Below are 12,691 nucleotides of genomic sequence, written 5' to 3'. Positions count from 1 at the left end.
ATCAGTCTAAAATTAAATATTAAGTATTTTGATAGTAACTCTTTGGGCATAAAATCCCTAGAAGTAGAATTACTTGACCAGTGGATATATGAATTTTAAATATCCATGAACACTGCCATGTTACTCTCTGGAAAGGTATAAGTCTTAATTTCTTGAGTTATTGTGAATGTAAGCATTTTTACAAATGGTAAGCCTTTCGCATTTCTTTTTTCTATGAACTGTTTATGTCCTTTGCCCAATTTTCTTTTATTTTTTTGGTCTTACTGATTTATAATAGCTGTTTAATACTACTTAGGCCTTTGTTCTATCCATATGGAGAGCATTTCTCAAAATGATGGTAATTTTGAAGCTAAAGCACTTTGAGAACTACCTTAAAGTGAGGGTGCTGAGAACAGGAGAAATTGGGGTCTTAAAGGAAAAGATAAAAGTTCACCTGCTCAAACTACTCCCCAGTTCTGGCCTTGAAGCCAGAAAATTCCTGTGTTCCTCTTTTGTATAGCCTCTGACATCTGGGACTCCACATTTTGGGTAGTACTGTTAACTGACATGTATTAAATGGTAAACTCGTTACATACATTCTCATGTGTTGGCCTCCTGTGAACCTCTATAGAGTAGGGTCAGAAATTGAGGTAGTAGTTTTCAGTGTTTTCAGCACTAGAATTCTTTTTAAGGAATTCTTAACTCTGAAAGTAAATGTATAAAATATATAAAATGCAATTTTTTAAAAAGCAATAGATGGATTCCCCAAGGAGTTTAGCATCTTCATTGTTTGTCTGTATAATCAGCATTCTTTCAGGACTCCAGGAATCTGGGCCACATACTTTCAGATCCACTGAATTAGAATATGGTATTAGTTAAATTACAATGGGAAAAAATTAAAATTACAGCCTCAAATTTCCTGGTTGGCTAGGAAAAGTGCTCCACAACTGCAACCTTATCTAACTTAGACTAGCTTGCATACAGATAGGTACCACAGAATCGCCAGGGGTGTGGAGTCTAAAGTAAATCACCAATCTAAATGTTTCCCTCTTACAGATGAAACTGGTTATACCAGAGTGGATTAGTATCTTGCCATGCAGAGGTATACATGAAGTTATAATTTGATTTTTTTAAATACATTTTTTACTGAAGAATAATTGCTTTACAGAATTTTGTTGGTTTCTGTCAAACCTCAACATTAATTTGATTTTTAAGATCACATTTTTAGAAGATTAAGTGTGGTTCTGATTTTCTCTTTATATTCTAGTGTTACAAGGGTAGAAAGACAAATGAAGAAAAAGTTAATTTTTATGGAGTTAAGATTAATTTTTTTCCTAACATAATGAGACTTCAATCATTTCGCCTTTGTCATGGTTCCTGTATCTGTACCACAGTAAACATGTGATGGTTCTGGAATGTTATGAAATAAGCTGGGCAGAGACCAGATTAGTTTCAGTTAGTATGTCACTGAGAAGACCCTTTGATATATATTAAGAACTTCCAGTTCAGTTCAGTCCCTCAGTCGTGTCCTACTCTTTGCGACCCCATGAATCACAGCATGCCAGGCCTCCCTGTTCATCACCATCTCCCAGAATTCACTCAAATTCAGGTCGATCCAGTCGGTGATGCCATCCAGCCATCTCATCCTCTGTCGTCCCCTTCTCCTCCCGCCCCCAATCCCTCCCAGCATCAGAGTCTTTTCCAATAAGTCAACTCTTCGCATGAGGTAGCCAGAGTACTGGAGTTTCAGCTTTAGCATCATTCCTTCCAAAGAACACCCAGGACGGATCTCCTTTAGAATGGACTGGTTCGATCTCCTGGCAGTCCAAGGGACTCTCAAGAGTCTTCTCCAACACCACAGTTCAAATACATCAATTCTTCGGCGCTCAGCTTTCTTCACAGTCAACTCTCACATCCATACATGACCACTGGAAAAACCATAGCCTTGACTAAATGGACCTTTGTTGGCAAAGTAACGTCTCTGCTTTTGAATATGCTATCTAGGTTGGTCATAACTTTCCTTCCAAGGAGTAAGCGTCTTTTAATTTCATGGCTGCAGTCACCATCTGCAGTGATTTTGGAGCCCCAAAAAATAAAGTCTGCCACTGTTTCCACTGTTTCCCCATCTATTTCCCATGAAGTGATGGGACCAGAGGCCATGATCTTCGTTTTCTGAATGTTGAGCTTTAAGCCAACTTTTTCACTCTCCTCTTTCCCTTTCATCAAGAGGCTTTTTAGTTCCTCTTCACTTTCTGCCATAAGGCTGGTGTCATCTGCATATCTGAGGTTAGTGATATTTCTCCCAGAAATCTTGATTCCAGCTTGTGCTTCTTCCAGCCCAGCGTTTCTCATGATGTACTCTGCAATAGAAGTTAAACAAGCAGGGAGACAATATACAGCCTTGACGTACTCCTTTTCCTATTTGGAACCAGTCTCTTGTTCCATGTCCAGTTCTAACTGTTGCTTCCTGACCTGCATATGGGTTTCTCAAGAGGCAGGTCAGGTGGTCTGGTATTCCCATCTCTTGAAGAATTTTCCACAGTTTATTGTGATCCACACAATCAACGGCTTTGGCATAGTCAATAAAGCAGAAATAGATGCTTTTTCTGGAACCCTCTTGCTTTTTCCATGATCCAGCGGATGTTGGCAATTTGATCTCTGGTTCCTCTGCCTTTTCTAAATCCAGCTTGAATATCTGAAAATTCACGGTTCACGTATTGCTGAAGCCTGGCTTGGAGAATTTTGAGCGTTCCTTTACTAGCGTGTGAGATGAGTGCAGTTGTGTGGTAGTTTGAGCATTCTCTGGCATTGCCTTTCTTTGGAATTGGAATGAAAACTGACCTTTTCCAGTCCTGTGGTCACCGCTGAGTTTTCCAAATTAGCTGGCATATTGAGTGAAGCACTTTCATAGCATCATCTTTCAGGATTAGAAATAGCTCAGCTGGAATTCCATCACCTCCACTAGCTTTGTTCATTGTGATGCTTTCTAAGGCCCACTTGACTTCACATTCCATGATGTCTGGCTCTAGGTGAGTGATCACACCATCGTGATTATCTTGGTCGTGAAGATCTTTTTTGTACGGTTCTTCTGTGTATTCTTGCTACCTCTTCTTAATATCTTCTGCTTCTGTTAGGTCCAGACCATTTCTGTCCTTTATCGAGCCCATCTTTACATGAAATGTTCCCTTGGTATCTCTAATCTTCTTGACGAGATCGCTAGTCTTTCCCATTCTGTTTTTTTCCTCTATTTCTTTGCATTGATTGCTGAAGAAGGCTTTCTTATTTCTTCTTGCTATACTTTGGAACTCTGCATTCAGATGCTTATATCTTTCCTTTTCTCCTTTGCTTTTCACCTCTCTTCTTTTCACAGCTATTTGTAAGCCCTCCCCAAACAGCCATTTTGCTTTTTTGCATTTCTTTTCCATGGGGATGGTCTTGATCCCTGTCTCCTATACAGTGTCAGGAAGCTCTGTCCATAGTTCATCAGGCACTCTGTCTATCAGATCTAGTCCCTTAAATCTATTTCTCACTTCCACTGTATAATCATAAGGGATTGATTTAGGTCATACCTGAATGGTCTAGTGGTTTTCCCTACTTTCTTCAATTTAAGTCTGAATTTGGTAATAGGGAGCTCATGATCTGAGCCACAGTCAGCTCCCCGTCTTGTTTTTGCTGACTGTATAGAGCTTCTCCATCTTTGGCTGCAAAGAATATAATCAGTCTGAGTTTGGTGTTTACACATGTGTAGAGTCTTCTCTTGTGTCGTTAGAAGAGGGTATTTGCTATGACCAGTGCGTTTTCTTGGCAAAACTCTATTAGCCTTTGTCATGCTTCATTCCATATTCCAAGGCCATATTCCATTGCCTGTTACTCCAGGTGTTTCTTGACTTCCTGCTTTTGCATTCCAGTCCCCTGTAATGAAAAGGACATCTTTTTTGGGTATTCGTTCTAAAAGGTCTTGTAGGTCTTGACGTCTTCAACGTCAGCTTCTTCAGCGTTACTGGTTGGGGCATAGGCTTGGATTACTGTGATATTGAATGGTTTGCCTTGTAGATAAACAGAGATCATTCTGTCTTTTTTGAGATTGCATCCAAGTACTGCATTTTGGACTCTTCTGTTGACCATGATGGCTACTCCATTTCTTCTGAGAGATTCCTGCCCACAGTGGTAGATATAATGGTCATCTGAGTTAAGTTCACCCATTACAGTCCATTTGAGTTCTCTGATTCGTAGAATGTCGACGTTCACTCTTGCCATCTCTTGTTTGACCACTTCCTATTTGCCTTGATTCATGGACCTGACATTCCAGGTTCCTATGCAATATTGCTCCTTACAGCATCGGACCTTGCTTCTATCACCAGTCACATCCACAACTGGGTATTGTTTTTGCTTTGGCTCCATCCCTTCATTCTTTCTGAAGTTATTTCTCCACTGATCTCCAGTAGCATACTGGGCACCTAACAACCTGGAAAGTTCCTCTTTCAGTATCCTATCATTTTTGCCTTTTCAGAAAGTTAAGAACTTTAGCAAATATTAAAATTAAAGGGTGTTTTAGTTCGCTTCTGCCCTGTGTTGGGAAATATTTTAAATAATAAATTTAGTTATTGAACAGAGGAATTTATAAATAAAGAACTGATATGGCTCTGTCCAATTAAAGGAAAACTAGGCCTAAAAATCTTAAATTACTTTTAAAATTTGTGTATATGGTAAGGCACAGGGATTGCTTCTTTTAAATGATAGTGACTTTTGGAATGTATTTGTGTTAGATTTGTTACTTTTGTGATTTTGGCCCACTTTAATTTGGCTGAAGGAAAATTAATTCATAATGAGAAATGTTTTAAGGCGAATATGGTCTTTTAAACAAGAAAAGCAGAGAGGACACTAAGACTCACTACTGAGAGAAGAGAAATGATATGAGATGACAAATCTCATAAAATGGATTTCAATGCCTATAGATAGAGTGTTTTTAACTTAACAGTTTGTCTAGGATGTCTCTTGTCCTGATTAATTAAAATGTGTATGGTCTTTAAGAACTTTCTGTTGACTTGGAATTTTTAGTATTATTTCCCACATTTTCATAATATACAAATACAGAACATGTATTTTTCTGAATACAGTCCGATTATTTTTTTCGCTACTAAGTTATTGTTATGTGCACTTCTAGTAGAAATCTAGTTAATCAACTACATTTATGTGTGTATGTTACTTATATGTAAGCCGTAATAGTATCTTCTAATTATTAAACATCTGGTAGGTTAAGTCACTGTGCATGCTGTATACTTTTTTCATTTTATTTCCAGTGCATAAATCTAGATCTCTTTTTCCTCTTATATTTGAGAGAACTGTGGGGATTATAGAAATTAAATGAATTTACCCAATGGACAGGGATGCCTGACGTGCTGCAATTCATGGGGTCGTAAAGAGTCGGACACAACTGACGATTGAACTGAACTGAACTGAACCCAAAGTCAAGTGACTTTGGGTCATCTACCCAGTTTTGGGGGTATTTTGAGAATTTACCCAAAGTTTTAAGTGACAAAACTAGTATTTGAATCCAAATTTGATTTTTTCCAAAGCCTACATTTTTAAAATACGCAATCTAGGTGCTTTCTTTTTCATCAAGTTCTTATAAGAACATTTATTAATTTACTATTTCTTGATCCAGAACACTTTACTTGGAACAAATGAAAATAACTGTTTCACCTATTAATGCTTGATTCATTTATTCAATTAATAAATACTAAAAAAAATATCAATGTATCCTCAACATCAAGTTAGGAAAGGGATTACTGTTGTATTCCATCCTGTCCATCAGTTTTTTGTTTTTTTAAAGAAATTTCTAATTACTGTCTTATTTCTATTAACTTGTTCTTGCTCTGCCAAACCCCTTGAAAGAAGTCATGGAGTTGGTTGGATTTTTCTGTCCTTTTTTTTGTATGTATGTCTTATTTCTTCATTAGGTTCTGCATACTGGATGAGTACATCCATTTGCCCTTTTCATCTTGTGTAAGACTCTCTCTCTTTCCCCCATCCCCCATTTTGTTATACCTTTAAATTGTTTGGCTTTTCTTTTATTTGCTATTGATAATCTCTTCCACCACATTTTTACTTTACTTTTGTTATCTTACAGCTTTTCTTATTTTCAATTTTCTGACATATTTCCAAAACTTAAATCTGCTTTTGATATTTTAGTAGGAAAACTTTGAATTGTAGATATGATACCAGCATTTTCCTATTAAAAAGTCTTTCTTCAAAGCATAAAACTCTGTTAGAAACCTTGTTATAGGTCACATTTTAAACCCTAAAGGCTAGTGAAATGGATTTTGTAAATTTCATCCAGTTCTGGGTGGGTTTTTTTTATGTAAATGAGTATGGAAATCTGCTTCCTTTGATATTAGCATGTTTATTTTCAGTGTCTTAGTATAAAGAATAACATATAAATACTTGGTTTTATTGTTTTCAGTATGGAGAACTTCTGGTATTTTGAAAGAATTTCAGTGTTAGCTCCCAGTTAATAATTATTATGTCATTCACTTATAGGGTGTATTTGACCATCGAGTGAAATGCTGGCAGAAATGGGAAGATGCCCAAATTACTTTGCTCAAAAAACGTGAAACTGAAGCAAAAATGATGGTTGCTAACAAACCAGATAAAATACAGCAAGCTAAAAATGAAATAAGAGAGGTGATTAATACAGAATGCTTTTATTTATCTCTTTTACCCAAGTTTTCCATAAGTCATTCATATATGCATAGTTTTTCATGAATTTTTTTCTGAACCATTCAACACTTAACAATTTTTTTCATAATTTGTAAACTTTTAGAATTACTTTAACATTTTGATCATCGTAAAAATCTCCAGCAGCCTTTGTTACTTTCACATAATTATGGAATGGATAAAGAAGCATACAAGGAAAACATTTAAATTAACCTTGCTTTTGAGATAATTTGATTTCAGATAATTACTTATATATTATCCCCCATATATATGTATTATATATGGTATTTTAGTAAATTTATATAAGTTTATTATAATTTATACACTTCTTTTGCCATGCTTCAATAAGGAAATTGAAGAGGTAGGACAACCTTTATATTACTTAAAGTAAATGTACCTGCTCTTTGAAGAGTATGTACCAATGTTTCAGTTACATAGTGGGAAAATATCATTCCATTGCTTAAATATTTATTTATTTTATTTTTAGCTGTTCCATTGGTCACTAATCACAACGTTCATTGTTTCTATAGTGAGTTTAATGTTTACTAATAGCTCTTCAGTAGACCACAATTGCATAATTTTTTTTTTTTAATCTGGACATTACACCATTACAAAAATGTTTTCTAAATGTATGTCATATAATTTTTCTAATTATTTCCATGGGCATATAAACTGTGATGAACATGTATTCTTGAAATTAGGCAAATATTATTGATATATTTTGAAATAATCTGAAGTTGTATGAAGAAATGAGAAGATTATACTCTTAGCACTGCTGAATTATTTGATGGTGAACTTTATGTTCGAAATCTTTTCATCTAAATTAAGATGTGGAAACTCTAATTCATTAAGCACTATAATATCCTGATCTTGAGTATATCTGACAGTAAAATATTAATGGAAATTAAGCTGATAATGCACTTCCACTGGAAAGTTAGATACAAGTTAGAGTGATGCCAAACTGGGTCTTGCCATTGGTGAGCTTTCAGGATTTTTAGGCATTGTGTTATAAATTAAATGAGTGGTCATGACAGCTAGTTCTAATGATTCTTCCCAGGCAAGATTTAAAAATTTTTACCTTTTGTTTTTGTCAGTGGGAGGCAAAAGTACAACAAGGAGAAAGAGATTTTGAACAGATCTCTAAAACAATTCGAAAAGAAGTAGGAAGATTTGAGGCAAGTATAATAATTTTACACTTTTCTTAACAATGTGGTCACATTTTGCTGTGATACTGTGGTGAAATCAAATTTAGTTTTGTACTAATGGAGCTTTTTTCCCCATTTATTATATTTCAACAGAAAGAACGAGTGAAAGATTTTAAAACTGTTATTATCAAGTACTTAGAATCATTAGTACAAACACAACAACAGGTAAGGTAATTTTTTTTCTTTATAACTTAAAGACTTGTAGAACTTGTTTTTGATATACTTTTTTATTTTAAAGATGATAACCAATGAAATGAGCTTTTAAACTTGAGAAGCAATAAATGGAGTAGAAAAAAACAAAGCTAGCAAAGGGAAAATAAAATGGTATAGTAAAAGTAACTGTAAATCCTCAAGTCCTTTGTGGGGCTTCCTTGGTAGCTCAGGTGGTAAACACTCTGCAATGCAGAAGATCCAGGTTCGATTCCTGAGTCGGGAAGATCCCCTGGAGAAGGAAATGGCAGTCCACTCCAGTATTGTTGCCTGGAGGATTCCATGGACAGACCATGGGGTCACAGAGAGTGGGACATGACTGAGCAACTTAACACTTTCACTTTGAAGTTCTTATTGCCTCTACTCCTAACTCCTAGGAGAGAGACAGGTTTCTCAATTTTAGACTTTTGAGAAACATGCTGTACTATTTTTCCTTTTTTCTCTGTCTTCCCAGTTTTATTTCTCTATTGATCACAGATGTTTAAATACATTCCTATAGTAAGTTCTCTTTCATACCAGCTAGAACTTATACTAAAAACTAAGTTTTGAAGGTTTTTTAAAGAATATTGTTTTGATTTTTGCTTTAGTTTGTGTGGGTTTCATGTTGATTGTATACCACAAGTGGCATTTGTCTCCTTAAATAGAGAAAAACATGGGTTTTTGTTATAGTAAAGAAAAGTCTGTAACAAGATAATAGAGATTTTTTCCCGTGTGTATTTTAATGTAACTTTGAGTAATATATCAAATTATTTAATATCTTGAACAGAAGGATTTCTTCCCCCAGTTCTTTTAAAACTATATAATAGATTAAATTTTTAAATTTGGTGATAAATTGTATCCTCAATTTTTTTTTAATATTTTAAGTGCTTAGTTCATAAAATCAGATTTTTGAAATGGAAAAATTAGGTTATATGAGCTTATCTTTAAAAGAATTGTTTTAAACTTAATGTTACTTTTTATGTCAATCTGTACTATTTTCTGGACTATCCAGGAAAGACCGACAGCTAATTCTTTCCAGTCTCTTTTTCGCATCTTGCTTGGATGTTTTCTTTTCTTCCTTCTTTATCACTCTTTTGGGCTGGCAATAACATAAAATGTGAATATTCTCTGAATGAGGAGATGTTATCACTTTATACTGGAAAAGCTCATTGCAGTTTTATTATTTAAGGTAATCTTATGTAGTTTACACTAGCAAAGCTTTTTATATATACAATTTTGCATAAATTAATCTTAAATTTTTAGGTATTTTTTAAGTTGTGTTTTTTATTACAGAAATTGAAATTAGCCATGAATAGTTAATATTTTTAAGTAATTTATAAGCTAATTATATTGACAAGCTGTATAAGGGAATTTAGGTGGTCCCTTTAAGAATCAGACTTAAGTAAATGTTATTTATTATTAGCTAGATTTTTTTAATGCTTGATGAAATGTATATGACAGGTTCTAAGAATATCTTTTATTATCATCCACAGCTGATAAAATACTGGGAGGCATTCCTACCTGAGGCCAAAGCCATTGCCTAGCAAGAAGATTATTCCTGTTAAGAAGATCTTGGATGCTTGTTCCAGTTATGCAGAATTCCATAGTGAAATCATTAAAAACCATCTAAATAAACCACTATATATTTTATGAATTACATGTGGTTTTTTATAAATATATATTCTGACATTTTATTACAAGCTGCATGTCCTGACCCTCTTTGAATTAAGTGGACTGTGGCATGAGATTCTGCAATACTTTGCTGAATTGAACACTATTGTGTCTTAAATACTTGCACTAAAAAGTGCACTGCGAGGTCAGAAAATTTTACAATATTTTTTCTTTACAGTATGTTCTGTAGTGTGTTCACCCTCTTTATGAAGTGAATTTTCAATGCATTGATTAATGTTCACTTATACATTCCTGTACAGAAATTATGATTTTGTGATTACAGTAATAAAATGATATTCCTTGTGAAGTATTAGTAACAAATTATTTGGGTATGTAAACATATTCGAGATCTTTTGAAAGCATTTTAATACAAAGAAACTTTTTCTTTTAGATGTATTTAGGTGATGCTATGATCATTAATTTTTTAATTGACCAAAAAAGCTGAACTCTTTCATTATTAAGTCACTAAGTGAAGGTTAATTAAGTTTTGTTTATGCAAAATCATCATAAACCAAAGAACATTTATCTCTTGGTTTACCTTTGGGGAATGCTTTTGTCTTGAGTAGAGGAGTAAATAGTTGTCTTTGCTTGTTTTTTATCCTTTCCTGTTATAAGTGCCCAATTTAACAATTAAAAAAATATTTATCTGTTTCTGTTACAGGTCCTATGGATTTTGCTCATCTTCTATTACCTTCAAAGTCTAAGACTTTGTGTATATTTAATTTATTCCTTACCTTGCCTTTGTTTTTTGTTTTAAGCTAAAAGATCATCTGTGGTCATCGTTGACAGAGAAAAGTGCTGTGCTAAAATAGCCAGTGATTTGATGGATAGCCAATGTTAGTACAAAGAAAATTTGAAGTAAAGTGAAATTTGTCTTTGGCAACCATCTCACCTATTGCTGTATCATGTTTACATGGCAGTTATATAATCCTTAATGTTGATGAAAATTTAAGTTGTGACTAGCATCAGACTTTTCTTTAAGATGCTCCTCTTCTCAGGCTTAACAATTGTATCTCCCTTCTGGAAGAGTAAGATGTATGTGTAACTGAGTCTTTTCTAACAGCTTACTGAACACAGTTAACATAGCAGAGTATCCTCAGGCGATGTTTGCTTCCACTTATTTTAGTTGAAGTTTGTAGCCTCTTGTAGGTATTGTTCATATTTATAATCCTAGAACCTAGAAGAATACCTGACACTTATAGGTTTATAATAAAGACTTGATGAATTGAACAGAAAAAAAAAATCCTGGACGATGCAAAATAATATTTGCCATCTTAAGAACAAGGAGAAACTGAATCAGAAATAGTACAGTCTTCCGTTGTTGCTTCTCTTGGAGGTGACTTAGATACTTTTAAGAAATTAGTAATTCATATTAATATATATCAGATCCTATCTTGTTGTCTCGTTAATATTGAGCAAAATACAGGCTTACTGGGAACAGCTTCACTATAATGATGTTTTAGTATTAGGTGTATAGTTTTGTTACTTCCAAAGATTCAGTTTACGCATAGGATAGTAACTTAGTTATTCAAGCAGAAATCTTCAGTTCTGCTGTGATACATTTATAACAACCATCAGGACCACCAAATAAAATAATCAATATTTTCAGACTTGAGCTGAAGAAAGTAACAGACCTGAGTCCATTCCAGATCTTATTCCCCTTAACAGTCTTTTTATTAAAAGATAAAGAGAGTGTTGGAAATTTCAAATAAATTATATGAGCCTCTGATACAGGATTTAATTTCTTCAGCACTACATTCATCTTTAGCCTTCAGTCTTCACATCTCTTATTCCTCTTACTAAAATACTTTGATTCCAAGTAAATAGAAGAGCAAGAGCATTAATATAATAACAATTTTTTGGTTATAAACATGGGAGTTTAATTTTTTTTTCTTTAACCGGATAAAAGATAAAGAAGGACTAAAGCAGCATAATACAGCGGAACAAACTGAACTTGGAGTCAGCATACGTACTGTTCAGTCTTTAATCACTCAGTAGCTGTGGGACCCATCTATAAGACAAGGGTATAAAACTGATTCCTAAAGTGCCTTCCTGCTTCAAAATATGCTGTTTACCAAGCTTTAGCATAAATATCATTCTGTTAGAGAGTCAAATTCTAATCAAAATCACCTTCTATTAATAACGTAAAAGCAAGGCTAAAGCAAAATAAATGTGTATAAAAATATAATTTCTAAAACATGAGTTTTTTATTGTATTTTTGATGAGTAATTCCAACTATCCATCTTCTTTTTTATACATATATTTATATTTATATTAATCTCATACCCTTGTTTCTTGTTGGCTACTCTTTAACCTTTTTATTATTCAGATATAGCGAAGTTTTACCAATTTCTTGTGTAGATTGTTTCATAAGTGGCTTTTAAATATAAAATAAGTCTCTTAACAAATCAGGTTTCTTTAAAGGAGGGAAATCAGATGAATAAAAAGGGAAGATTATAATCCTTTAACAAACATACTTCTTGATGTCTAAGGAAGTTACAGAGATTTTCGTTTTTCTATCCTATAGCATGTGACTAGTTACAAAGCCAGATGTCTCCTTCACTTTCTTGTTACGGCTCCCTGCACGGGCAGTCATGTGACTAACAAGACTCTGGACTATAGATAGAAGGAGCAAACGTCACCCTGTTTTAGAGGAAGGAAGGTCGCTGGTAGGAGGGAATGGCAACAGCTTCGAAAAGGAAGTGCAGTCACTGATTTGAGATATTTGGACACATTTCTATATCCACTGGCAGGAAATGTATATGTTATCATATCTGTGATACTATCTGTTTCAGAGTATTGAAAAAAAGAGTAAAATCCAGAATCAAACAGGTTTCATTTCTAATCCTCACAGTGAAGGATATGGTTTCAAGTAATAATGAAGATAAACGATTGGCCAGACCCAAATAGCAAGAAGAGGGAAATTACAG

The 12,691-nt window shown here is 34.1% G+C and overlaps 1 protein-coding gene across 1 annotated transcript in view; it reads left to right on the top strand.

Moving 5' to 3' along the window:
• Positions 1 to 9,957, top strand: part of SNX2 (sorting nexin 2) — a 61,437-nt gene extending 51,480 nt beyond the window's left edge. Inside the window, exons 12-16 of the mRNA XM_052643212.1 lie at positions 6,520 to 6,663; positions 7,046 to 7,057; positions 7,791 to 7,871; positions 7,995 to 8,066; positions 9,584 to 9,957. Coding sequence (XP_052499172.1) covers positions 6,520 to 6,663; positions 7,046 to 7,057; positions 7,791 to 7,871; positions 7,995 to 8,066; positions 9,584 to 9,634 — 360 coding nt within the window. The 3' untranslated portion in view covers positions 9,635 to 9,957. The remainder of the gene's footprint in view (positions 1 to 6,519; positions 6,664 to 7,045; positions 7,058 to 7,790; positions 7,872 to 7,994; positions 8,067 to 9,583) is intronic.
• The last annotated feature ends 2,734 nt before the right edge of the window (positions 9,958 to 12,691 follow it).

This window comes from Budorcas taxicolor, chromosome 7, assembly GCF_023091745.1.
Source record: "Budorcas taxicolor isolate Tak-1 chromosome 7, Takin1.1, whole genome shotgun sequence".
NCBI classification, from domain to species: Eukaryota; Metazoa; Chordata; class Mammalia; order Artiodactyla; family Bovidae; genus Budorcas; species Budorcas taxicolor.
This window is presented reverse-complemented; position numbering and strand designations above follow the sequence as displayed.